Raw genomic sequence first — 25378 nt, 5'->3', positions numbered from 1 at the left:
AACCCCCCTTCCCTGCTGCTGCCCAGGGACTCAGCTTTAAGCTAAGCCTCCTCTGGAGGGCCCCTTCTTGGAGGGGGTGCTTATGCACACAGGAGGCAGGGCAGACAAGAGCCTTACCAAGTCTTGGGCTGTCTCTCAGCCCCAGGCCCCTGTCTCTCCCCTGCTACTTCCTTCTTGCCTTCCTAGGCCCTCTTTGTCTCTTTCCCGCCAGCTACACCTAGGCTTCTCTCAACTTATACAGCTAGAACTTAAAGGAGACTCCAAACGTACCCCGAGGATAAAAGATGTTCAAAGCTAGAGACCCACACTTTTTTTCTTTCATTTTTTCAGGATGGAGTAGTATTACTCTCAGGTCCCAGAAATTCATTGTGTGCCTGGGCTAGCATCCTGGCATGCTTCTACAGCCTTCCTAAACACTTGTGTTTCATCCTTGTGGCATACAAGAAGATGCCCTATATCCTAATCCTCATTAGGAGGAGGGTGGGGGCTGATGGCTCTGTTCTGTAAGGCTTTCTGGGGCTCTTACCTTCTCTGATTCACTTCAATGTTGCCCCCAAAGCTTCTCCTGGAATCTAGGGAGGTGTGTCTGTTCATCTTCTTCCTCCACTCACACACCCACCCACACACCCATTAGCCGGATCCTGGCCATTTTGTCAGTCACACCCCATCTTGCTGGCTCCAGCAAACATTCTGGGTTCACTGGGGAGCAAACAGGTAGGCAGGCCCACTGGGTCCGGGGCAGTGCTCTTTCAGAAGAGAGAACTTTACTGAAAGTGAAGCCCACAGGTTTCCGACCTCTCTGCTTCTGCTCCCAGGACCAGAGAGCAGCTTCAGTTCCCCCACCTGTCAAGCAAGGCTGACACACCTGTATACCTCACAGAGGTTGGGATTGCAAAATAAATTACATATGTGAAGTAAACAGAATTCTTTTACAGAACCTGACAAATGTTAGTTATTTACTTGAGTCCTCCTTAAAGAAACCTGTACAAGGAGCTAGCTTGTATTTTGTATATAAATTCTCCTTCCTTTGTTTGAAAGGAAACAAAGTTGATGACACTCATTTATTAATTTCATTATAAAAAAAAAAAAACCGCTACTGGGGATTTCTCTGGTGGTCCAGTGATTAGGACTCCAAACTGCCAATGCAGGGTGCGTGGGTTTGATCTCTGGTAAGGGAACTAAGATCCCACATGCCCCACGGCACAGCCAAAAAATTTAAAAAGTAAAAATAAAACCACAATTGGAGGGAATTCCCTGGATTTGGAGTTATTATACTTAGAAACTGTACAGCCTACCTACAGACAGGTGTCAATACTCACTGAAGTGTAGACTTAAAATTTGTGAATTTCAGTGTGTGTAATTATACCTCAATAAATCTGGTTGAAAATGTGCAAAGAAAAAGTGTATTGGGGTTTTGAATCCAGAAGCCCTGTTTTATTTTGTTTTAAATGCCCAAGAAGGCACTCCTTGTTGTGGGAATTCTGTGTATAAATGTTAGATTCTGAGGCTCTGCAGAGAGCACAGGGACATGGAGAGGTAAGCAGCATTTCAGGGAACACTTAACTGCTGTCCCAGCTCTGTCACTCAGCTGTGTGACATTGACTAAATCATCCTTTGAGCTTCACTTTCCTCAGCTGTAATTTGTTCTCCCAGAATCACCCAACTTCCTTTTCCTATCTCAAAGTTTAGGCTTTCTTCAGTGCCGGAGTCCTTTAGCCCCCTCCCCCAACTTCCAGTCTGGCTATCTAGGGAATGGAGTCAAATCTGGAGTGTTGGAAGGGAGGTCTGGTTTTGTGGACACTGTATTCATCAGGGGCCCTGTTTTCTCAGCATAACTGCCCCTAGTTCCCAGGGTCTCTCACCCTCTCTTCCCTCCAAGGTCCGCCCACCCCACCGACAGGGGCCAGGTTCTGCTCTGTGGTCGAGGGCATCTCTAGGAATGGACTCCAGAGCTCAGCTAGATCTGGTTGGTTCCTGCCGGCCTTTCCAAAGGCCTCATCATGATCCCCGGGGCCAGGAAGGAAGGATGTGAAGTTGGTCTTATGGCGCCATCTTCTGGACAGACCTGTGAGAGTCCATTCTACTTGCAGTCATTCAGAGAACACAGCTATTTTTTGATTTTCAATGTTTTAAAAAATCTCATCCTGGAGAAGGAAATGGCAACCCACTCCAGTATTCTTGCCTGGAAAAGTCCATGGACAGAGGAGCCTGGCGTGCTGAAGCCCATGGGATTACATGACGGAGCATGTGTGCACGAGGGTGGAGGGAGATGGGTTGGTAGCAATAAAGTGGTAGAACTAAAAAAAAAAAAAAAAAATCTCATCCGCTTCCCCATAACCGAGTTCTGAATTCTGGCCTTTGTGAGCCAGTTCTCAGGAGAGACTGTTCCAGGAGACCTCTAACCTTCTGAACATGCGGCTGGATACTCTGGAGGGGTAATGTGTGTGTGTTAGGTGTCCGACTCTGCAACCCATGAATCGTAGTCTACCAGGCTTCTCTGTCCATGGAGTTTTTCAGGCAAGAATACTGGGTTACCATTCCTTTCTCCAGGGGATCTTCCCAACCCAGGATCTAACTGGGTCTCCTGACTTGCAGGCAGATTCTTTACCAGCTGAGCCACCAGGGAAGCTGGAAGGATTGGGATGATCCCTAATCCATCGAGACTCAGAGCAGCTGAGGCCGGTCTCTTTCAATCATTCTGTCAGTGAACCCATGTCTCCACATATGTCCCCATATGTCCCCAACATACCCACCCACCCCAGGAATCCCTGTCAATCACTAAGAAGCTGTTGCCTGGAGGCAGGGACATTGCCTCCATGACTTTCAGAGTTTTCTTCTATCCTCAGGTTTCCCTGGATGAGGGCTCATTGTAGCCAGGAGAGTAAGATGCGTATTTTCAATGCCTTAAAAATCAGGTGTCTGGACAAAGAAGCAGAAGCATCATATGACATGATGTTAAATGTGGAATCTAAAAAGACTTGATGCAAATGAACTTATTTACAAAGCAGAAACAGTCTCACAGACTTAGAGAAAGAACTTAAAAGGTTGCCAGAGGGAAGGATGGGGGGAAGGGATAGTTAGTGAGTTTTGGATGGACAGGTACAGACTGACACTGCTATATTTAAAATGAATAACCATCAAGGATGGTTGTGTAATGGTTGTGTACACAACCATTGTGTAATACAGGGAACTCTGCTCAATGTTTGTGGAAGCCTGGATAGAAGGGCGTTTGGGTGAGAATGGATACATGTATATGTATGGCTGAGTCCCTTTGCTGCTCATCTGAAACCATCATATAATAGTTAATTGACTATGCTCCAATACAAAATAAAAAGTTTAATAAAAAAGTCAGATGTTGGATAAAGAGAAATTGTGGGCCTGGTCAGAAGGAATCAGATCTCTCATGCCATTTCTTTTTCTTTCATTTGATATATGCCTGTTAAAAACAGTGGATGTAGGTGAGGGTAAGAGGGCAACAAATACATAAGCTAAGTGGATTTATTACTTTTAAATTTTTTTATTGAGGTATAGTTGATGTATAATATTACAGAAGTTTCAGGTGTACAACATAGTGATTCACAACTTTTAAAGATTATACTCCATTTATAGTTATTATAAAATATTGGCTGTATTCCCTGTGCTGTACAATATATCTTTGAGGCTTATTTATTTTATACATAGTAATTTGTACCTATTAATCATCTACCCCTATTTTACTCCTCCCCCTTTTCCTCTTCCCACTGGTAATAACTGGTTTATTACTTTGAATTTTTTATTATTTATTTGTTTTATTTTGGCTGTGCTGGGTCTTCGTTGCTGCGTGGGCTTTCTCTAGTTGCAGGAAGCAGGGGCTATTGTCTAGTTGTGGTGCCAGGCTTCTCACTGCAGCAGCTTCTCTTATTGTGGAGCACCAGCTCTAGAGCACATCGGCTCAGCTCTTGTGGTACACGGGCTTAGTTGGCCTGCGGTATGGGGGAATCTTCTCAGACCAGGGATCGAACCCGTGTCCTCTGTATTGGCAGGCAGATTTTTAACCACTGGACCACGAGGGAAGTCCAATTTATTACTTTTTAATACACTATTCAGAACATAAATGTTAAATCATTTTCCCTAACAAAACGGTCCTTTTGGAAGCCCTTTTGTGGAATGATTGCCTGCAATTATCTAAATTAATTCAAAAGCACTAACTCTTCAAACTCTGAGTGGACTTGATTTTTGCAAGCTGTTTGGTGACAAGATGTGCAATCAAGTTGGATGGCACTGATTAGATAAAGGATGGAAAGGGACTATAATGAAAATGACTGCCTTCTGTGGGTCTAACCCTAAATTCTTATTTCCCTCTTCGATAAGCATTCCATATTGCTGGCAGAGTTCTTTGCTCAAAATACTGAGCTGGTATCACTTAACTGCTTCAAAGTCTTTAATGGCTCCCCCTCACCTTCAGAATACAAAGCAAACTCTGTGGTCTAAGAGCAGTGGGCAATGGTGTCAGACCAGCCTGGGTTTAAATCTAACCTGTGCCCTGAGGCAAACTATCCCAATTCCTGGGCCCTCAGTTGTAAAAATAAGTCTAACAGCATCTACTTGGTAAGCCTGTTTTGAAGACAGTAGGATTGCTAAGGAGCACAGATTAGTCAACTCAGTAAATGGCACTAATTAGTTAGCATGCCATTCAAGGCTGCCCTGGATCCCGTCACAACCTGTTTAGTGAGGAGTTTCAAGTCTCAACACATCCAGGCCTCCCCACAGAGATTCGCATCCTCCATTCCAGCTACATGTGCCTACCTGCAGTTCCCTAGACAGATTCTCTTCCGCTTTGCTTTGCTTACACGATTTCTCCCTTTACGGTGTCTCTTTCTCCAACTTCTTTCTGCCAAATACTACAAAACCTAGTCTCCTCTGTCAACATTTCTAATTGCTTTCAAGATGAACTGGAACAGCCAATTAGTAAATGTCTATTGAAATGACTTATTTCAAAAGAAATGTTATTTTCCTTTTATTATTATTATTTGTGTCAATACTGCTTTTCTTACTAAAGAGTCTGTTCTGAGGGATAGAGCACTGGTCTGTATGTACAATATAAGGTCCACACATGTTTCACAATAACTCTTATTTCTGTGGATCCTCATCGAAGATATTTTCCAGTTTTAGTTGACAGAGATGAGGAAGAGATTAGGAAACAGATGAGGACCATACAAATGTTGATGACAGAGTACAATCTGGCAGCCATTTGGTTAATTTATTTTTTCTTTTGTAGTGAATTATGACTTACCTACAGGAAAGAACAAGTCTGAAGCACAAACTGAATTTTTAACACCACTCAGATCAAAATAAAGAACACAATTTGATTACAAAAGGTATTTCTATCTTGAAATATCTGTCATCGCTTTTCTCCTTTCAATCCTCCTCCCCACCCCACTGCCACCTCTGGGCCCAGTCACTTGCTTATCAGTCTCCCTCCTCTTCTTTCCCTACTGCCTGGCTCCTGGCAAACACGCAAATATTTCAGTGAACGAAAGGAATGCGCGAACATCATTAAATGAAGGAGGCCCAGTTTGGAGTGAAAGTGAGGTCCGTAGGGTTGTGCCCAAAATGCTTTGGGTAAATGGTTCAATTTTGCCTACATCAGGTTCCGGAATTAGTATCTGCGGGAAATCAGGGGCAAGATTTTTTTCTTTTCCGCTGTAGAGTTTAAAGGGAGGTTGAGAGCTTAGAAAGTTTGATCCTTAACCCGGCCTCCAGCTCATCCACCAACCCACTCCCAAGCCTGTCTGGTCCCGCCTTTGCCAAACTGAGCCACGAAGCAGACACCCTCCCGGCCGAGGTCCAGTCAGCGGGGAGCCATCCATCACTGTCTGGATGCGGGCCAATCCGACCAGCTCTGCCTTCCTGCCAGCCAATGGCCGGAAAGCAGAGGGCGCGCGGAGCCAGAGAGGGGGCCGCCGGCTCAGGGTGGTATAAACGGGGTCCAGGGGCCTGGCGGTACTACCTCTGTGTCTCTAGCTCGGTCTAGGTGTGGATAGCGTCCCCCCTGCATTTGAGCCCCGGGCCAGTGTTTCAGTGTGCGCCCTCCGGCTGGGTCACTGACGTCCCCGGTGCAAAGGGGATGCCCTGAAGCCCCTTACCCACAGATACTCGAGACCCGCTGGGTAGCCCACGAGGGCAGAAAGGAGGAGCCCAGGGGTTGAGAGCAGACGGCGCCCCCACCCTCGCGTGCTGCGCGCCCCAGGCCGCGCTCACGTGGGGGAGCGGGAGAGGCAGGGCCAGCGGGCAGAGCTCGAGCCAGACAACCAGGCCCGCGGTTCTGGCGGCTCCGCGGGGCTGCGGGCGCCGAGAAGGGGCTGGGGGTGCAACAGGCCTGTCCGCCTCAGCCCCGGGAGAGCCAAGCCAGCAAACTTGTTAGAGTCCCGGACCCCCATTCTGCCGGCGCTCCCCGGACCCCCCGGATTTCCCCCGGAGGTTCCGCGCAGCCGTCTGAGCTGCCCCCTCCCCGCCCCGGGCGTGGGTCGGCTGCTTCGCTGCAGCCCCCCTTCCCAGAGTCCTTTGGCCATAAAGGACACCTCTCTGGTTGCCTCTACGCATTGCCACACCCCCTCTACTCATTCCTCTGAACCCAGTGTAGTCCCCGTGTGGGCGAGGGGGTCGGACGACCCTAGAATTTGGAGCGTGGGAAAGCCGCTTCTTCCCGGCGGTCCCGGCTCTGCGGAAACTGTCGTGAACACTTTAACCTTTCAGAGCCTCGGTGTGCCTCTCCGTAAAATGGGCAGGCACCGCATAGTCCGCAGTATGCGGTGGGCCAGTTTGTGCGAAGTGCCAGTCCCGGCATAATTGAAATTGCAGGACCCATCTGGGCGCGAAGGGTTACTAGGAAGCGAATTTGCCCCTCCGGTTCTTGCGGTCATTTAGAGGCGGTGGATGGAGCCGGACACCGGATGAAGCCGAACATTAGAGTATTTCTGGAAAATCTCTCATTTCCCGTCGCCACACTGGCCCCTGAACTCTACAGTACTTAATTGCACAGTCTTTTTTTTTTTTTTTTTCAGGGTTGCATTATTTATTGGAATGGTTGTGTACAAAGTGTTTATAATGTTTACAGAACTGTATTGTTTTCTCTAATCACAAAAGTAGGCAGGCCCATTTATAAATATCCATTGTAGAGAGTTTTTTTATAATGTAGGACTTGCTGACACGCAGGGACTGCTTCTATTAACACCCAGGGTCTGTCACTTTCAGCAGCGGCAGGCGGAAATTCGTGAGCAGTGCCTGCCGCGGAGCTCGCAGGGCGGGTCCAGCTCGCTGGTTGCTAGGGCAACGCCCTGCCGCTAAATTTGGAGGCCAGAGATTAACTCGCGGGAGCAGGGGTCTGTCCCACCCTGGGGGCGGAGTTAGTAGGGGACGCGGGACTCGGAGGGAGCGCGTTCCCCGCCTTTCCCTCCAGGTGGCGCTATAGGATCGTGGATAAAGTCGCCGGACCCGGCTCCCCGCGGCGGTGGGCGCCTAGGGGCGGAGCCAAGGCGGGGCGTGAACTTGCATCTACAGTTGGCTCTGGATCTGGGGAAACTAGCGATCCCAGGCCGAAAGTTAGACACTCTCAGGGACTTCTGTACGTCACGCAGAAAAGGGAAAAGGGGAGGTTCTAGAACAGGGAGAGAGGAGGAGTCGTGACCCCCGAAAGTCACGCCATCTTTCCCATCTGCCTATAGGATCCCTCTCCTGTACCTGTAATTCTTCTCACCCTTGGGCGCACTAGGTGATCTGGACACAATGCAAGGTGGGAGCTGGGCCGATGTCTCCTCACCCCTAGTATCTGGGCCTGGCCAGGCTTGCAGCGCTCTAGTACCCAGGTATATGCCAGCATTGGATTTCCGGGCAACTTCCTGAGCAAGCCAAGAAAAACGGGCGTGCTGTTCCTCAGTTTGTCCAGAGGAAACCTTTATGCACTTCCCTTCTGGAGGCTGAGAATGGAAAAAGTGAGTTGAAGAATCCCAGTGCGGCCACCACGTGTGTAGTATCTTTTGCTCTTTTCTTCCCAAATGCACCGTTTCTCCCATTGTGACTCTTTCACCCTGTCACAATCATACCTAGCCCTCCACACCACATATAGGGCCCCGGTGTCAGTGACGCACGCCCTCACTTAAGTTAAATCGGCTCCTTTCCCTTCACCCACTTCCTCCCCAATCACACAACCACAAAGATACACCTAGTACTGGGCATCCGGAAGATGCCGCGGAGTGCAGAAGCCCTTATCAGAACACATACACACTTCCCAGGCCAAAAGAGAGAGACCATTGGCAGGAGACAAAAGCAGGTTTATTTGGGCTCTGGGGCCAGGGATGCCTAAGGTGTGAGTTAAGGCAACTCAGCTGCTTCTCAAGGCCCAAAGGGCAGGCCAGGGCAGGAAGAAGGGGTGACTCAGTATTGAAGCCAAATCTCTGCATTTCAAGTCCCTGGCCGGAGACCTCAGGAGTCAGTTCTGGGAAGGCCTGGGTTTCTATTGTTCCCTGGGGTCTCTGTGCTTTTGCTAGGATTGGGGGAATGGTCTGGGGGCAGGGAGCCTTGAATGCACAGCCTTCATTTCAGTAACGACCATTTAATTTGTTCCTTGGCAGACTGAAGAACCTGGTAGGGCGGGGTGTGGAGGGTTGAGAGAATTACCGGGTGGAATTCAAGTACATTAACAGTGCAGTGGCGGGTCTGGGGGACACATGTCCTGGCGATCCCCGGTCACTAGGTGGCAGCAGCTCATCTCTGCCTGCTTTAAAGGGGGGCTGGGCCATCAAGATGGAAAGAGCCGCCCAAACTGACTGCAGCCAGCAGCCAGCCCAGATGGGAGCTGGCCCAGCCAGCCCTCCGGTTCCAGCATCTGCAGCCCTGGGTGTGGCAGCAGCCTGGTCTCCCCACACCATGCCATGCAAGCTTTCACCCGCAGTGCCACGTCCAGGCGGAGGCGGGCCCAGGCCTGACACTTCCTGTGCCCAGACACCTCAGCAAACCCCTAGCTCTAGCTTTGGCTGCCAGTATGTCCTCAACACCCCACGCCAAGCTGCTGTGATGTGGCACAGCTGGTAAAGAGCTCCTGGGCAGGCTCTGCTGAAGGCCACCTGCACTCAGATGTGTTCCCTTTCAAATCCTGCTGCAAGACAACCTCAGCCCCACGTTTACACAGATCCATGCAACTGTGCACACACCACGCGAACACAGTGCGGACCCCACCTATGTCCCTCAGTTTGTCCCTCCAGCCATCAAGCTTCGCGCCCACCCGGAGATGGCTGATCCCACACTGTATGTCCCTTCCTCTTGCCCACTCCCCCTCCTCTCTCAGGAACAGCCTGGACCTGGAGTTCTCCTGCAGTTCTCAGTAGAGATCTACCTTTCTCTTCCTTTCATCTCCCATTCACTACCTGCACATCCCTTGGTGTTTCCTCAAGAATTCCATTAAAAGTGCCATGTCTGCCTTCTTTCCCCCTATGGAAGACAGGATGCATGCCAAGAGCGTTCCATGCTTTAGCTCATCTAATTTTCATCATAACTCTATGAGGAGTGTCCTGTGATTATTCGAGGCCCAGAGAGGTAGAATAACTTGCCTTAGGCCACCCAGCTTGTAGGTGGTAAGGCAGAACATTACATCCTTTGGATGACTCACACCCACGCCGCTGTTCTTATCTGCTCTGCTCATTGCCCCTTAACCTCTTTAGCCCTGAAAGTTGCCATGTGGCTGCATTCATCTCAGCAGGGTAGGAGGAGGCAAGGAGAACTGGGAAGGGAGAGGCCGCAGGTACAGCAAAGGGCGCCACCACACCTGGAGCCCCACATGGGATGCCATGGGCCCATCGCAGCGCTGGCCACTACAGTACAAGGTGGTTAGTGCCAGGGCAGGAAGCTCCATAAAAGCAGGATTAGTCTGGGCAGAGAGACCTGCAGGTAGACAGAATGGAGGTCAAGCCTGACAAGTAGGAAGTCTGTGCAGCCGGGAAACCAGTCAGGCTGTAGATCTGGAAACTTCAGCCCTGTCCCACATGCACCCCGAGATAGGACCATGCAGGGGATTGGCGGGCATGGACTTTTCCACACTCAGGTCACTCAGGGACAAGGTGCAGCCCAAACTGGCTGTGCCAGCGGTGAGGATGAGATCCCATGGTGGATTTAAGTGTCCCTTAACAACCTCAGTGTGGACCCTAAAGAGCAGGGGTGAGGGGTTAGAAGAAAACTCCTATTTGGGATACTTTCCAGAGGCCTGAGCCCCCACACTACTTGGGGAACAAGTGACCCAGCCATTTTCAGCGTGGGCAGCTCCTCCTGGGCTTGGACCCAACTACACCCAACTAGGAGATAAGGTGAACTGCTGGGAAGCCATCATCATTTATTAATACCCAAGCTCCACATTACCATGGGGACCCTGGCAGCCTCCAGTGGACTGTCTCCAAGAGATGGCCTGACAGAGTCATCCCTTCCCTCCTGCATCCCTGACTTCTCTGCCTGGAGAGCCCCACTGGGTCCCCCTGGGATGCTCTGTTCTCCTCCCTCTCGCCCATCTCTGGCCAAGGCAGATGGAGAAGGCCTACCTGGGCCACACTGTGTTCAGTCAAGCCGCTGTCATCCGCCTGTGGGGGAAGCAGAATCAAGGTGGTCAGGCCAGGGCAAGGGTATCCGGTGAAGACAGACAGGTGAGAGAAAGGGGCTTGTGGGTGGTGAGCGGACGCTGTGATCAGGGGATCCAGAACTGCATGTATATCACTTCTAGAGCCCTTGAAAGCCAGCATCCTCAGGGTTGTCTAAGGGACACGGTGGGTGGAGAGTGAGGGGGATTAAAAATGAGAAGAAAGGTTTCATCCAGACATGAGAAGCCAAACTGGGTGGGGAGATTCCATCTCTTCCCCTCCAAGGCCAAGTTCAAGGCAAGGCAGCCACCAGGTGTCTCTGTGAGGATTTATTTATTTCCTCAGTCTGTACTTCCCACCAGGGAGGATGGTGAGATATTTCTAATTGGCCAAGGGAAGAGGACAGAGATCTCTTTTACTGGCTGACATCCCTCCAAACTGCTGCTCCCCTCCAGAAGTGCATCAACCCAGTGGTTGCTTCTGCTAGAGGAGCTTGGGTTCCCACCATCCGGGTTCCCTTTGCCCAGACACAGGGAGGACAGGAAGTACAGAGGATGGGAAGGGTAACCTGGAGGAGATGGGAGTGAGGGGGGATACAGGATGACTCTTACCCTAAAATTCACTTTCTGGATCACTTGCTGGGGGTCACTCTCCAGAATCACGCTACAAAGTGAGAGAGAAATGAGGAGGAAAATCAGCACCGTGCTTTCCTTGGACTCTGCTCCCTGCTAAGCCTTTCGCTTCCCTGCCATATCCTGCAACATCCTCCCTCCAAGGTACTTGGCCTGCCCATACTCCTCAAGCCAGAACTCTCCCTCACCATGGAGCCCTGATTCTCACATACTTTGTCATCACTGGGCAAACCCTTAAGAGATCAGGTCAGGGTAGTCCACTCTAGATCGATCAGTTTGTCAAAAGCAGGGGCTCAAAAACTGAGAGCTCTAGAAAGTTCACTTCACCTCTGGGATGAAGGGATGGATTCAGATGCAGTGATGGAAGAGAAACCCCTGGGGTTCCTATCTGGTTTCACTATTATTTTCTGCCATGGTGTTGTGCTATACATGAAAGAAATGGAACTGCAAAATCAGAATCTACCTTCCCTTTTTTTTTTTTTAACCTTTCCTTTCGACAGATCCAATTATGGAGGCATTTCTTGGCTAGTTGGCACTCTTTCATGATGCCCTGGAGGGTGTGCAGGGGGGAAGAGTTGGTCACTGTGGGTGAGAAAGGCTCCTCAGGAACTGAGTGACTGCTCCTCCTCACCTAGTGAGCCTCCTATAGGGCAGAAGGAAGTGAACAAACATTTCTTGAGACCTTCTCCCAGGCTCATTACAGGGGCACTTGTAGCCCCAAGTCCCTCACCAGAGGTCCTCTATAGCAACCATTCAGGTTCAGGTTCAGGACCAAATGTTGCTTCCACTAATGCTTCCCTGTTTTCACTGGAGGGAAAGGGGGGCAAAAACTGGGCCTTCTAGGGGTACAGATGGGAAGCTGATAAAACTGACAATCTCCCTTGTGAAGGCCCTGCACCTCATTTTATATTTATAACTGTGTGTGTTTCTTGAAAAAATTCCACCAAATTTTATATACAACTTTTATATTCCACAAAACCTGGTCTTATTTCCCTCACTGTCAGGTCCTAGCAATTAGCACAAGGCCTTACAACAGCAGCAGCAGGCAGTCAACAGATATAGAGGAAAGGAGGGAGGGAAGGCAGGAAGAACCTCACAGTACCCCATCTCCCGGAGCCCCTGTCCCTAGCAATGTATTTCAGTGCCATGCAAAGAGCACAATCTCTGGAAACCTGCACAAGTTTTAGATGTTGGCCCTGCCACCCCTAGTCATGTGACCCTGGGCAAGTCACTTAAATCTCTGAGCCTCTGTTTCCTCATCTATTAAATGCATGTAATCACAGGCATATGGATGTCTCACAGGTGATCCATTTCCATTATCCTTTGCTCCAGAGCCAGAACTTCTTTTTCTCCCTGAATATTGCCCAACCCCGCCCCCATGGAAATTCACTAACCAACCTCTCATAGGAGCTCCCAGCTTCCTAAGACTATAATCTTATACCAGTGAGAGGAGACAAGATTTACTGAAGGAGAACAATGAACTTCACCTGCATCACCTCATTTAATCCCACATCCTTTTAGGCAGTTTCCTTATTGAATCCATTTCAAAGCTGGGGAAAGTAAGGAAAATAAGCAACTGGCCCAGGTGGTGCATGCAGTCAATGTTGGAGTGAACCTCTAAGAGCGAGAGGTGTAGCTGCCACAGGGCTCTGCCTGAATGAAGTCTTTCCAGGAAGGGCGGGTGTCTGTGCTGCCTGCCTCTCCTGGCCACTGGAGAGCAAACCATTCCCCCAAAACCTTGCCTGGTCAACAGTCAGCCGTAGTTTGACATCAGATTACTTTCTTGCGTGCTTGACTTTGGCTAACATTGAAGTCAACCTCCATCATCATGAGTGGGGTTGGGGGATGGGATCGCAGGGAATATGCTGGAGAAAGGGAGGGAGAATCTGGCCAGAGAGCCAACAACATGCTGGGTGCAACCTAGCACTGATGACCCTCAAGGCCACCTCCCGCTGTGAGGGCTTCTGACCAGCCCCCTTTTCCTCTCCCACTCCTCACCCGCCATCCACAATCTCATCCACCACCAGGAAGGCTCCGTCCATGTTCTCCAGCAACCAGCGCTTCTCCACGTTCTTCCTGAAAGAAGACACAGCTCTGCAACCTCCCTGTGGCATGGCCGGGAGGAGCCGGGTCCTTGCCTTAGTGAGGTGGACCCGCTCTCTCCAAAGACTGCCTCGTTCCCCACCCTCCAGCCCCTGTCCCCGCAAAGCACAGGGAAGGAGAATATCAAGGGCAGTGAGGCTGGCACCTGGGCAAGGGATTCCTGAGCAGAGGACGGGTCTGCTTCCTTCAGCCCCTCATGGTCCATTCTACCCGTGCCACCCCCCGCCACTTTTGGACACTGATCCTATTTCTGCCCTAAAGCACTGCAGGTAGTACAGCTCTATTGTAGTTACACATGGCGACTGTAAACACTTATTTTTGGTTATCCGAGTTTGATTTACCCAGGCCATGTTCACTGGAGTAGATACCAGATCGGTGAACGGGAATGGAGAGAAAATCACCCCGAGCGTCAAGTCAAAAAACCTTGAGTTTGAATCTTGGCTCTGGTTCTGATATAAATGACCTGTAACACCTCAGGCAAATCACTTAGCTTCTCCAGACTTCATCTTCTGGCCATACCATTGTTTGATCAGGTAAAGGGCAGGGGGCCTTGCAGGAAGTTGCTCTGGCTCCAGATTTTATCTTGTGGAGACTTAAGGAGAAAAGCAGGGAACCATCCTGCCTGTGATGTACCAAGGTCTGGGGGATGGGAGCCTTGGAGGACAGAGGACCTTACTCACCTTAGCACGTGGTTCAGGGACTCAAACAGGCATGTGAGAACAGACATGAGCATCAGCTGGTGAGGAGTGGATGTGCGAGGAGGAAAACAAGAGAGACCGAGGTTGAGAAGGCCAGAACGAAACCTCAGAACCTGACTGTTGGACAGCTGCCCCTCTTTAGGGAGGACAAGGCTGGAGCCTGGCTGCAACTTGACCTGAGAAGGTCCCTCCCCGTGTTTGAATTGGGAAGCACTGCAGTGCCTGCTGCAGGACACTGAATACATCCTTCTCCAGTGATGTATAATAGAGACAGAAGCTCCCGGCAGAGGACTCCATTTCTGGTACCCAAGGAATAGAATGGGTATCATGGATATGCATTGTTCCAGAAAGAACCATTCTGGAGGCTCCCAGTTCCCCAGAGTCTAGAAGCAGGCGTACCAAGGGGAAGCCGCCCAGCTTCTACCCCAGGCTCCAAGCCACTCCCCACAGAGAGACCCTTCTTGTCTCCCCAACCTCCTGAATTCACCTCATTCTCGTAGGATGAGCCCACCACATACAGGAAGAGGTCAATGCTGCTCTTGTAGACGATGGTCATGCCCCCGAAAAATGCAATCTCACCTAGAAGAGAAACAGGGTCTCAGTTCTGGTCACCTCTGCCTGGCCCCTCCTGTCCATCTCCAGCTCTGCATCTCTCCGCCTATTTCCTTCTTCTTCCCCAGAACACTTGCAAAGGAAATTCCAGCCCAGTCCAATCCCCAGTCTGGGAACTAAGATCTCACAAGCAGTGGCCAAACAAAAAAAGAATCCTCGCAAAGACTAGAACCCTTGGAGAGACTTTCACTAGGGACACTACCACTGGGCTACTCCGTGTCCCTGCTCCAACCCTCTACTTCATTCCTAGCACCTGGCTGCCTCATTCTGAGAAGTCAACAAGTCTGTTTTAAGGCTGACCTTTCACCCACCATGTGCAATGCCTCTGACCAGCCCAGGCTGGTGGTGGCCTCTTCCACTGAGAGGAGTCCAGGCATGCCAGAAGCAGGCAGGTGGGAGCAGGTGGCGGTGGGGGGGCTGTGTGCATGCTGGTGACAGGGAGGAGGGTGAAGGTTCACCAGAAGGGAAAAGAGAACAGCTGGGAAGGGGAAGAAAAAGCATCTCTGAAGAAAAGGGAATGGCCTGTGGGTATGTGAGGCCGACAGGGGCAGCTGTGTCCAGACGGAGATGACAGTGTGCATCTGAGAGTTCTGTGCAAGGAAGAGGAGGACACTTACTGTCAGTTCGGCTGGTCTTATTGAAGACGTTTTTCTCGAAGGCCATCTGCTCTTTCATGGAGGGGAATGTGTCATCATAATACTAGAAGGAAGGGAAGGAGAAAAAGTGGCAGCCGCTCCACAGGGTCTGGCTCCTCCCTGGATGGGTGGCAGGGAACGGTGGGTGCTGGCCAAGTGGGACCCTGCTGCTATGCCCCCCTCCTCTTGACTGCCCTCTACGCCTGTCTGCTCACTGTTTCCCCCTAAACACAGATTAAATTCTGAGCAAAGAGAGTCATAAAAAGTAGAGGAATTTTGAGGCTTGCTTTTGGAGTCCTGTCCTGACTTCTTGGAGGCCTTTGTACATTCAGCAGATGACCGGGGTGGTCACTAGGACACACTGTTTTTACACTAACCTGAGTCTACAGGAAAAAAGACAGAGCCAGGGACTCTTTACCACAATAAAGCACAACAGCTACTTTATTATCCACATTATATGGATGGGGTAACTTCTCCGACACCTCACAGTTTAAGGGACAGAGCTGGGATTCAATGCCAACGATGGTCTGACTTCAGACAAAATTATGGTGAAGATCCCCTGGAGAAGGAAATGGCAACCCACTCTAGTATTCTTGCTTGGGAAATCCCACAGACAGAGGAGCCTGGTGGCTACAGTCGCAAGAGTTGACTTAGCGACTAAACAACGACGACTATGGTGAAGATGAACTATCTAAGGGAGAGTTCCTGACACACACTGCCTAACAAAATCAATACTGTTTTGTTGAGTTTGATGAGACTCTCTACCTGATTCAGTTCCTGCATTTGCACATGGATGTGATCTGCTGGGAGGAGGCCCTGGAACCTTTGGTTGCTGAGCTACCTCTGACCATCTGCTGGTGCAAGGGACAGTCAGCTCAGCTTCCATTTTCTGAATGCAGATTTTGCCACCTAGTGCCCCATCTGCAGGCAAATTAGTGGTCTCCCTGCCAGCCACTGTTGTGGTAAACAGGCTCATTGCAATGTCATGAAGATAAAAAGTTTCAGCCTAAACAAGCTAAAAAGTCTATATTGCATTTCATAGCTAGTTTAGGTGTCACAGTCCCACTATAGCTAATTGTGTTGATGGTAGATATTTATTTTGGGATTATTCTAGTTTGGTTTGTCTTGGCCATGATCACTAGCATATATACCAGATAACTGAATAGTTGGTGCAGAGAAAATCATCCTCCTGAGCTTCAAGTCAAAATACCCGAGTTTGGATCCTTGCTCTGATATTAGTACCTGTGACTCCAGGCAACTCTTTTGGCTTCTCTAGACTACATTTTCCTCATTTATGAAAGAGGTGGATTAAAATCTGGTCTATAAAATCCTATCTGTTCTAAATCCTTAGTGTTTACCAAGCTGTAGAAGCAAAACAGAGGTTACTTGTTCAGAATTGGTGGACCAGGAATCCAGGGTCCCAGGCCAGAGTAAAGGACATTACTCTCAAGAAGAAGACATTCTGGACAACATGAGTAGAAACAGAAGAGACAGCCTCTCCCCCTTTGGGGGCCAGCAGTCTGACAAGGCAGGAAGATGGACAGAATGACCTTTGGAAGGGTCTCAGCTGAGCTGGTCTGTGTCGCAGAGCCCACAGTGGGGTCTCTCCGGCCAGGTGAGTCAGCTGGGTGGGGACTTCTGGACGTGGGCCTGTGGCTCAGTGTCTTCAGGGGCCCTCCGGTGAGGGTGGGAGGTTACCTTGGCCAGCAGGCGGTGTCCGTCATTATCTAGGATGAAAACGGCCTTGATGGTGTAGAGGGAAGGTTCCTGCAACTGACACGGGGGAGAGCTTTGTTGACCCCTAAGCCAGGGCAGAACCCTGTCATTGGCTCTACGGGACCTGCTGGTCCCCGGAGTCCATCCTCAGGCCAGCGACCCCAGCCCCAAAAGTCCACAGCTGGTTCCGGCCCAACCCTATGCCGCATGGGCCACTTGGGTGCCCGCTCCCCGCCCAGACAGATGTCCCACTGCAGGCCCCGGGTGGGCGCTGTGCCCATTGGGTGCAGAAGGTCCGTCCGGGCCCAAGTTCTGTCATGCACTGACTGCTCCAGAGCCCGAGTCGGAGTGTATCACAGAACCTGGGCCGGGGGGACAGCGGCGCCGAGCTCCTCCAGCGGCCCCCGGCGCCCTGGCCCGTCGGGCTCCAGAAGCACGCACGTCAGCCCGCCGCCGGGGCGGCCCCGCGCTCCCTAGCCCTCCGGGAGAGTCGCAATCCAGCCCGGCCGAGCCGTCCCCCGCCCGCTCCGACTGCTCCAGAACTTCGCCCACGCGGACGCCGCACCGGCCTCCTCCCGAGTCAGCGCGGAGGAACTTTTCTGCCCGCGCGGGCGCCGCCCCTCCCAGGCCGGTCCCGGCGGCACCAAGATCCCCGGCGCCCGACCCGTGAGCTGGCGCCCCCTGGCCCCCGGCGCCGCCCGCTCCGTACCCGCAGCCCCGCGGGCTCCCCAGCTCGGGCGGGCGGCGCCGGGCCCCCGGTCGGGGCGGCCGCGGCCCCCTCCCCCGGGTGCGGACGTGGCCAGGCCTCCGGCCGCTGCATTCCGCTCGCTGCCTCGCGCTGACAGCGCCGCCCCGCCCCGCCCCGCGCCCCCCGGGCCGCCGCCGCTCCTCCCCGGCGGCCGCCGGCCTCGCGCCCGCCCCCCTCAGCCCCTCCGCGCGTGTCCTTCCTTCCCCCGAGGCCCTTCCCTCCTCGGCCTCCCTCCTTCCTCTCCCTTCCTGCCCTCTCCGCCCCGCGCTCACACCCCAGCTCTCCTTCCCCTGGCCTTCTTTGGCCCCTCAAAGCCCAGAGCTCCTTGCCGCCTCAGTTTGTCCCAAGACCGGCCCCCTTTCCCCCTCCTGCCTTCTCTCAGGCTTGTGGGTTTGGTTTGCACCGACGTCCACAGGCTGCCCTGAGACCGTCAGGAAACACAGGCAAAGTCCAGTTTGTCTCTTGACTCCTGGTAGGTACCGTTGGCACAAACACATCGGGTCATCCTCTGAACTTCAGAGACAAGTCCTAGCAGCGGGAGCAGATGAGGACAGCTCTAGAGAGACCCCTCTGTGCAGTAGAGTTTCTCTCATGCCTCCCGAGACTTGGGGAAGGGAGCCATGGCGCCCGGACACCTCTGCAAACATGGACACAATCTGAAATGAGACATACCCAGCAGTACAAATGTTCCACCTGTGAATGGCGTCAGGCTTTGCCATACTTTGGTTCCTTTGGGCTTGGTATACTAGGTGGTTTAATCACTATGTCGTGTCCGACTTTCGAACCCATAGACTGTAGACTTAATACCGAAGTGGGTTGTCATTTCCTTCTCCAGGGGATCTTCCCAACCCAGGGATTGAACTCTTGTCTCCTGCATCGGGAGCGGATTCTTTACCCCTGAGCCACTAGGGAAGCCCATTAAGTATACTAAAGGGCTTTAGCTTCAGGATCCTCAAGGCTAGTGGGAAATTAACAGTATTTAGGCATTTACCCCAGAGAAGTCAATGGCACCCCACTCCAGTACTCTTGCCTGGAAAATTCCATGGACGGAGGAGCCTGGTAGGCTACAGTCCATGGGGTGGGGAATAGTCGGACACAGCTGAGCGACTTCAGTTTCACGAACTGGAGAAGGAAATGGGAGCCCACTCCAGTATTCTTGCCTGGAGAGTCCCAGGGACGGGAGCCTGGTGGGCTGCCGTCTATGGGGTCATACAGAGTTGAACACGACTGACATGACTTAGCAGTAGCAGCAGGCATTTACCCATCACTATAGTCAAAATTCTTCAAGCCAGGCTTCAACAGTATGTGAACCGTGAAATTCCAGATGTTCAAGCTGGATTTAGAAAAAGCAAAGGAACCAGAGATCAAATTGCCAACATCTGTTGGATCATCGAAAAAGCAAGGGAGTTCCAGAAAAACATATACTTCTGCTTTATTGACTATGCCAAAGCCTTTGACTGTGTGGATCACAACAAACTGTGGAAAATTCTTCAAGAGATGGGAATACCAGACCACCTGACCTGCCTCCTGAGAAATCTGTATGCAGGTCAAGAAACAACAGTTAAAACTGGACATGGAACAACAGACTGGTTCCAAATTGGGAAAGGAGTATGTCAAGGCTGTATATTGTCACCCTGCTTATTTAACTTATATGCAGAGCACATCATGAGAAATGCTGGACTGGATGAAGCACAAGCTGGAATCAAGATTGTCAGGAGAAATATCAATAACCTCAGATATGCAGATAACACTACCACATATGGCAGAAAGCAAAGAAGAACTAAAGAGCCTCTTGATGAAAGTGAAAGAGGAGAGTGAAAAAGTTGGCTTAAAGCTCAACATTCAGAAAACTAAGATGATGGCATCCGGTCCTATCACTTCATGGCAAATAGATGGGGAAACAATGGAAACAGTGATAGACTATTTTCTTGAGCTCCAAAATCACTGCAGATGGTGACTGCAGCCATGAAATTAAAAGACGCTTCCTCCTTGGAAGAAAAGCTATGACTAACCTAGACAGCATATTAAAAAGCAGAGACATTACTTTGCTGACAAAGGTCCGTCTAGTCAAGGCTATGGGTTTTCCAGTGTTCATGTATGGATGTGAGAGTTGGACTATAAAGAAAGCTGAGTGCCAAAGAATTGATGCGTTTGAACTGTGGTGTTGGAGAAGACTCTTGAAAGTCCCTTGGACATCAAGGAGATCCAACCAGTCCATCCTAAAGGAAATCAGTCCTGAATATTCATTGGAAGGACTGATGCTGAAGCTGAAACTCCAATACTTTGGCCACCTGATGCGAAGAGCTGACTCATTTGAAAAGACACTGATGCTGGGAAAGATTGAAGGTGGGAGGAGAAGAGGACGACAGAGGATGAGATGGTTGGATGGTATCACCGACTCAATGCACATGTGTTTGAGTAAACTCCGGTAGTTGATGATGGACAGGGAGGCCTGTTGTGCTGCAGTCTGTGGGGTCACAAAGAGTCGGACACGTCTGAGCAGCTGAACTGAACTGATAGGCATGCATTTTACAGCTAAGCTCTTTAAGATACATTATATAACTCACACCAATGAGGTAGGTGTTCTCACCCCCATTTTAAGGAAGGGAAACTCAAAGAGTTTGTGTGATCTTTTTTTTTTTTTTTAAAGCTTATGAATTGTTTATTTCTGGAATTTTCCATTTACTATTTTCGAACCACAGTTGGCTGCAAGTAACTGAAATCACAGAAAGAGAAACTGAGGACAAAGGGGGAATCTTGTATGTGTTATATATTATTTCAAAATGCATTTCAAATTGTGTTGACGTGTACACTTAACATGGGTGATTTTACTGCATGTAAACTGTAATTCAATCTACAATTGATTTTTAAACCTGTAAAAAAAATTGAGTTGAATATCCACAATTTAATGAGTCATTCTATTTCAACATGCTGCTGCTGCTGCTGCTGCGTCGCTTCAGTCGTGTCTGACTCTGTGTGACCCCAGAGACGGCAGCCCACCAGGCTCTCCCGTCCCTGGGATTCTCCAGGCAAGAACACTGGAATGGGTTGCCATGTCCTTCTCCAATGCATGAAAGTGAAAAGTGAAAGTCAAGTCGCTCAGTTGTGTCCGACTCTTAGAGACCCCATGGACTGCAGCCTACCAGGCTCCTCCGTCCATGGGATTTTTCAGGCAAGAGTACTGGAGTGGGGTGCCATTGCCTTCTCCATGTGTGATCTTTCAAGATCCTTTAGCTAATCAATAGTTGAATGGAGGTGGAACCCAGGTTTCAGACCAAGAACTTCTTCTCCACTCTTCTCTTCAGGTCTCTCATGTTGCGTGCTATACTCACTTATCCCCTGTGACTGGGAAATGAGGGTTTCCTCTGCTGAATGGTATCAAGCTATCTCATTCATCTCAGCTTCAATGTCATCACCAAAAGACCCTTTCTAACCACCACCAACTCTTAACTTGATAGGTCTTTGCTGTCCCTTTGTGTCTCAGCACCCTACTTTTGTTGTACTTAATCTCTAAATACCATTTTTACTACTTGTTTACAAACATGTGTGGTCCTTCTCTGCACCAGGTGTTATGTCCTAAAGAAATAGAGATAATGTGTCTGTGGAATTCCTGGTGCCTGGCACATGACAGGTTCAATGAAACCATATTTTATGTGCTGTACAAATATTTATTGAGTATTTACCATGTGCCAGTCACTTTTTTAGTCACTGGGACACAACAGCAGCCAAAGTAAACAAAATCTTTGCTCTCATGGAGCTTATTCAAGTATTTGTGTGTGTGTGCATGCATTTTTGTGCAATACCCACAGTGCACAGATACATGAATAAAATAGTAATATTTGAATTGGTGATAAGCACTGTGTGAAGAAAGGGACTTCTCAGGTGGCGATACCCACCTGCTAATACTAGAGATGAGGATTCGATCCCTGGCAGGGAGATACCCTGGAGAAGGACATGGCAACCCACTCCAATATTTTTGCCTGGAGAATTCTCAGGGACAGAGGAACTGGTGGGGTGCAGTCCATAGGGTCGCAGAGAGTTGGACATGACTGAAGTTACTTAACATGCATGCATACTATGAAGAAAAATTAATCTGGAAAGGGTATCAGGAATGTTAGGGGTTGGGGAGAGGCAGGGGAAATTGCCATTTTCCTTAGGGTCATTTGAGAAAGCCTTCAAGGTGACATTTGAGCAAAGAGCTGAAGGAAATGAGGGGAGAAGCCACACAGACATCTGTGGAAACATCTATTGAATGTCTTTTTATGATGATGTAGAAGGCACATCCAGATCTTCCCTGCAGGCTACCAGACTTATAATAATGAACATTAATCAATGCTATTTGGTATAATGGGGGAAAAGACACTATTTTGTTTGGATTCCAGATCATCAGACGTTATGTCAATGATCATGCCAGCTCAATATGTTATTAAAAATCCTGATTTGATTATTTCCATGCTTTAATATTCTGTGACCTAGTCCATTATTATTGGAGAAGGAGTCCATTATTATTCTCCAGTGTTCTTGCCTGGAGAATCCCAGGGACCGGGGAGCCTGGTGGGCTGCCGTCTATGGGGTCTCACAGAGTTGGAGACGACTGAAACGACTTAGCAGCAGCAGTCCATTATTAGTTCATGTTTACAAAGATAGCACCAAAAAGCCTCCAGGGTATTTTCTAGCCTCTGTATAGCGGATGGTACCCACAGTGGGACAGGGTCAGCTTGCACAAGAGAGGAGATCTAGGAAGATCTAGGAAGACTGGGGACTTAGGTATGGCTTCCTGTAGAGAAGAGGGAGGAGTTAGTTATAGGAGACTAGCTGGGAGGACAGAGGGGCTGGGGATGAGAGCAGAGGCCAGGGAGAGTCCTCAGTATCACCACCTTCACCCCTGGGCTGCTATGTTAACATCATCAGGACTGCTTTACTGCTTAAGTGCCCTCGGAAATAAGTAAATCCAGAGCGCTCAAATAGAAGTTTTCAAAGAAGAGATTTCTGCCAATGATGACTCTTTGGTAAACTCCCTCAACAGAGAACCTAGGACTCCTTTCCTTCCTCTGATCCCTTTCCCTCCTCAGGGCCCCTCCATCCTGGAGCACCCCTGTAATGGGGGTTCTGTGTAAACATACAAGTTCAGTGTGAATGGTGTTGGGACAATGGCCCCCATAGAACATCACCCCACAAGGACTTTAGTGTAAGGCTGACAGCACTTGGGAAGCATGCGAGTGCAACAGAAAAGTTGCTGGAGAGCCTTCTCGGAATAAAGAAGCCAGAGCTGGGTTCAAAAAGAAAGCGGCTTGCTGTTTCCCTGCTTTCTCCTTCCTTGGGGGTGGGGGGAGCAGGTTGTGCTAGGAGGAGGTGCTGTGCGCATCTCTAAGCCACTGGGGTCAGGGGAGAAGCTGGACTCAGAACTGGTCCTGAAAACACACACACATATGTCCCTGCCCTCTGGAGTCTCCAGGAGGCTAGTGATTCAAATAGGTTTCCCTCTGGGCCTTGGTTGTATCTTGGAGGTGAGACCATTCCACTTCCTCTGACTCACCCTCCTGCTGCCGCATCTCAGTGCTGTCTGTCCTAGGATTTCAGCATCTGTTCTTGTGTGACAAGAAGAAACAGCTCCCTTGGGTAACAGCCTCTCTCTCTCCTTCCTGCTATAATGTCAAGAGGGGGAGGTGTGTGTGCAATGTGAGGTGTGGTTGTATGTGCTTGTGGCATCCTCCAGAGAAAAAACGAAAGCTTCCATCCTTTTTCTGCAGGACGAATTTCCAGTCGACCATCTAAGGACAACTCTCATATCTTCGACGTTTGGTTTTCTCTGGGATAACCAGGTTGTGAAGTGGGGTGGAGAGAGAGTTGGGCAAGAAAGGGACCTCACCCTTAGCTCTACCCATGCATGAGTGGCTTTATACACAGGATAGGATTTTCAAACTTGGTGAATATGTATATTATCTCCATTTTATCTCGGAGGGCCCAAGTAGTAAGTGTTTTGAATGCAGCCGAGTCTAAAACACCCACTTTTCCCACTTCACAATAACACCTCACTGACTGTGACATGCCATACTGAGAGCTACACAAAGAGAATTATCCACTGTTTGGGACAACATGGTGAGACATACAAGGACCACTGAACTCAGCTTCATAAAATGTTACACCAAGATGTGAATGATCAGTGAAGCATTTTCATTGGATAGGTCCAGGACAAGAACATGTTAGGATTGAGAAAGAACACATCCTAAAGTCAGGTGGTGATTCTAGTCTGTGCCCATGATTAGCACTGCTGTTCTTTTTTACTCAACATGGATTCTTGCTCCAAGCTAGTGATTCTCTACTCTGGCTGCACATAAGAATCACCTAAGGAGTTTTTACAGAATCCTGATGCCCAGGGCTGCTCTGAGAGACTCTGATTTAATTGGTTGGGGGTGGGACCTGGGCACTGATAATTTTTACAAGCTCCCCAGGTGATTCTAATGTGCAGCCAGGGTTGAGAAGCAATATTCTAAGACAGCAGTGGGAGGGGTACACAGGGAAGAGACTGGCTTGTAGAACCTCTTTTGATGGCTTAATGGTAACCAGCTTGCTAATGATGTTTACCATGTAAGAAAGGGCCAGATGTCTGGATTAGCTGGAGAACTAATTGATTTCCTTGCAAAACACGGTAACGTTTAGTACTGACAGGGTGTAATCCTAGAATCTCTCAGAAGGGCTATAAGGAAATCTCAGGCATTTTATACATTCCCCTGGATTAGTTAGAAGTTGAGGGGTGAAAAATATTTATATAGATTAACAACATTTAAAAACATTTTTAAAGAAAGGAAACCACAAGAGAGCAGAAAGATTGTTTCCCCTTAGGGGAAGAAGCAATTCCTGCTATTCCAGAAGAACTCGAGCTGCAGCCAGTCTGCCCTCCCACATGCCCTTCTCCCAGGGTTTCTTGGCAGAAGCCATTATGGCAGGATGACTGGAGGATGCCTGTGCGGTGAAGCTTTCCCCAGGGAGGAAGGTGGGTCAACACAGATATCACTGGGGCACGGAGGGCTATCCAGGGATAGCTGGCTTTTTGTGTGACCCCGAATTCCTGCGCATTAGAACTAATCGGCTTCCTGGCGTCCCACTGCCTTCTCTCCTGAGCAGGCTGGATGGAGTCTCCTCTTCAGGGCCTGGTGCGACTGGTGGCTCTCAGCCTCTCCCTCAGGGAGGGAGTGCATGCACTCACTTTTTCCAGTGGGCTTCTCGGTCTGATTTAATGGATATACCAGGACTGATGACACATCAGCACGGGATCTTTCTTTTGCTTCTTGGGTAATTGTCCTGTTAACAGCTGTTCCAGGCAGAGAAAGGCATGGGGGGGGGGCGGGGGGCGGGGATGTGGGGGAGAAGGAGGCTTCCTGGGTGAAAAAGGATACACCCTGGATTTTAGAAGGTTAATGAGTGGGTTCTGGGAAGGAGGTTTGCACCTGCTCAGACTTGATCTGAAACTCTATAGACAGAGTGGAAGACAAGACAGTCTTTCAACCTCCACTTCCTACATAGAGTACTGTTAAATATCCTGGGTGCCCACACCCTGCCAGGCCTCACCACCGGCTGCTGACAGTGTCTCTACATCTCGATTCTCCTTAGCCCTTGCAGTGGGCCAGCAATTCTT

The 25378-nt window shown here is 49.9% G+C and overlaps 1 protein-coding gene across 1 annotated transcript; it reads right to left on the bottom strand.

Moving 5' to 3' along the window:
- Positions 1-8288: 8288 nt before the first annotated feature.
- COPZ2 (COPI coat complex subunit zeta 2) lies at positions 8289-17829 on the bottom strand. The gene is made up of 9 exons (XM_061143842.1): positions 17704-17829; positions 16977-17051; positions 15261-15342; positions 14519-14610; positions 14014-14069; positions 13229-13306; positions 11210-11261; positions 10563-10601; positions 8289-8619 (listed from the first exon to the last, which is right to left on the bottom strand). Exons 1-9 carry the CDS (start codon positions 17812-17814, stop codon positions 8572-8574), a joined length of 633 nt encoding a protein of 210 aa, XP_060999825.1. The 5' UTR covers positions 17815-17829; the 3' UTR covers positions 8289-8571.
- Positions 17830-25378: the final 7549 nt, after the last annotated feature.

Source organism: Dama dama, chromosome 5 (genome assembly GCF_033118175.1).
Source record: "Dama dama isolate Ldn47 chromosome 5, ASM3311817v1, whole genome shotgun sequence".
NCBI classification, from domain to species: domain Eukaryota; kingdom Metazoa; phylum Chordata; class Mammalia; order Artiodactyla; family Cervidae; genus Dama; species Dama dama.
The sequence above is the reverse complement of the archived record's forward strand: the minus strand, read 5'-3'. Positions and strand labels throughout refer to the sequence as shown.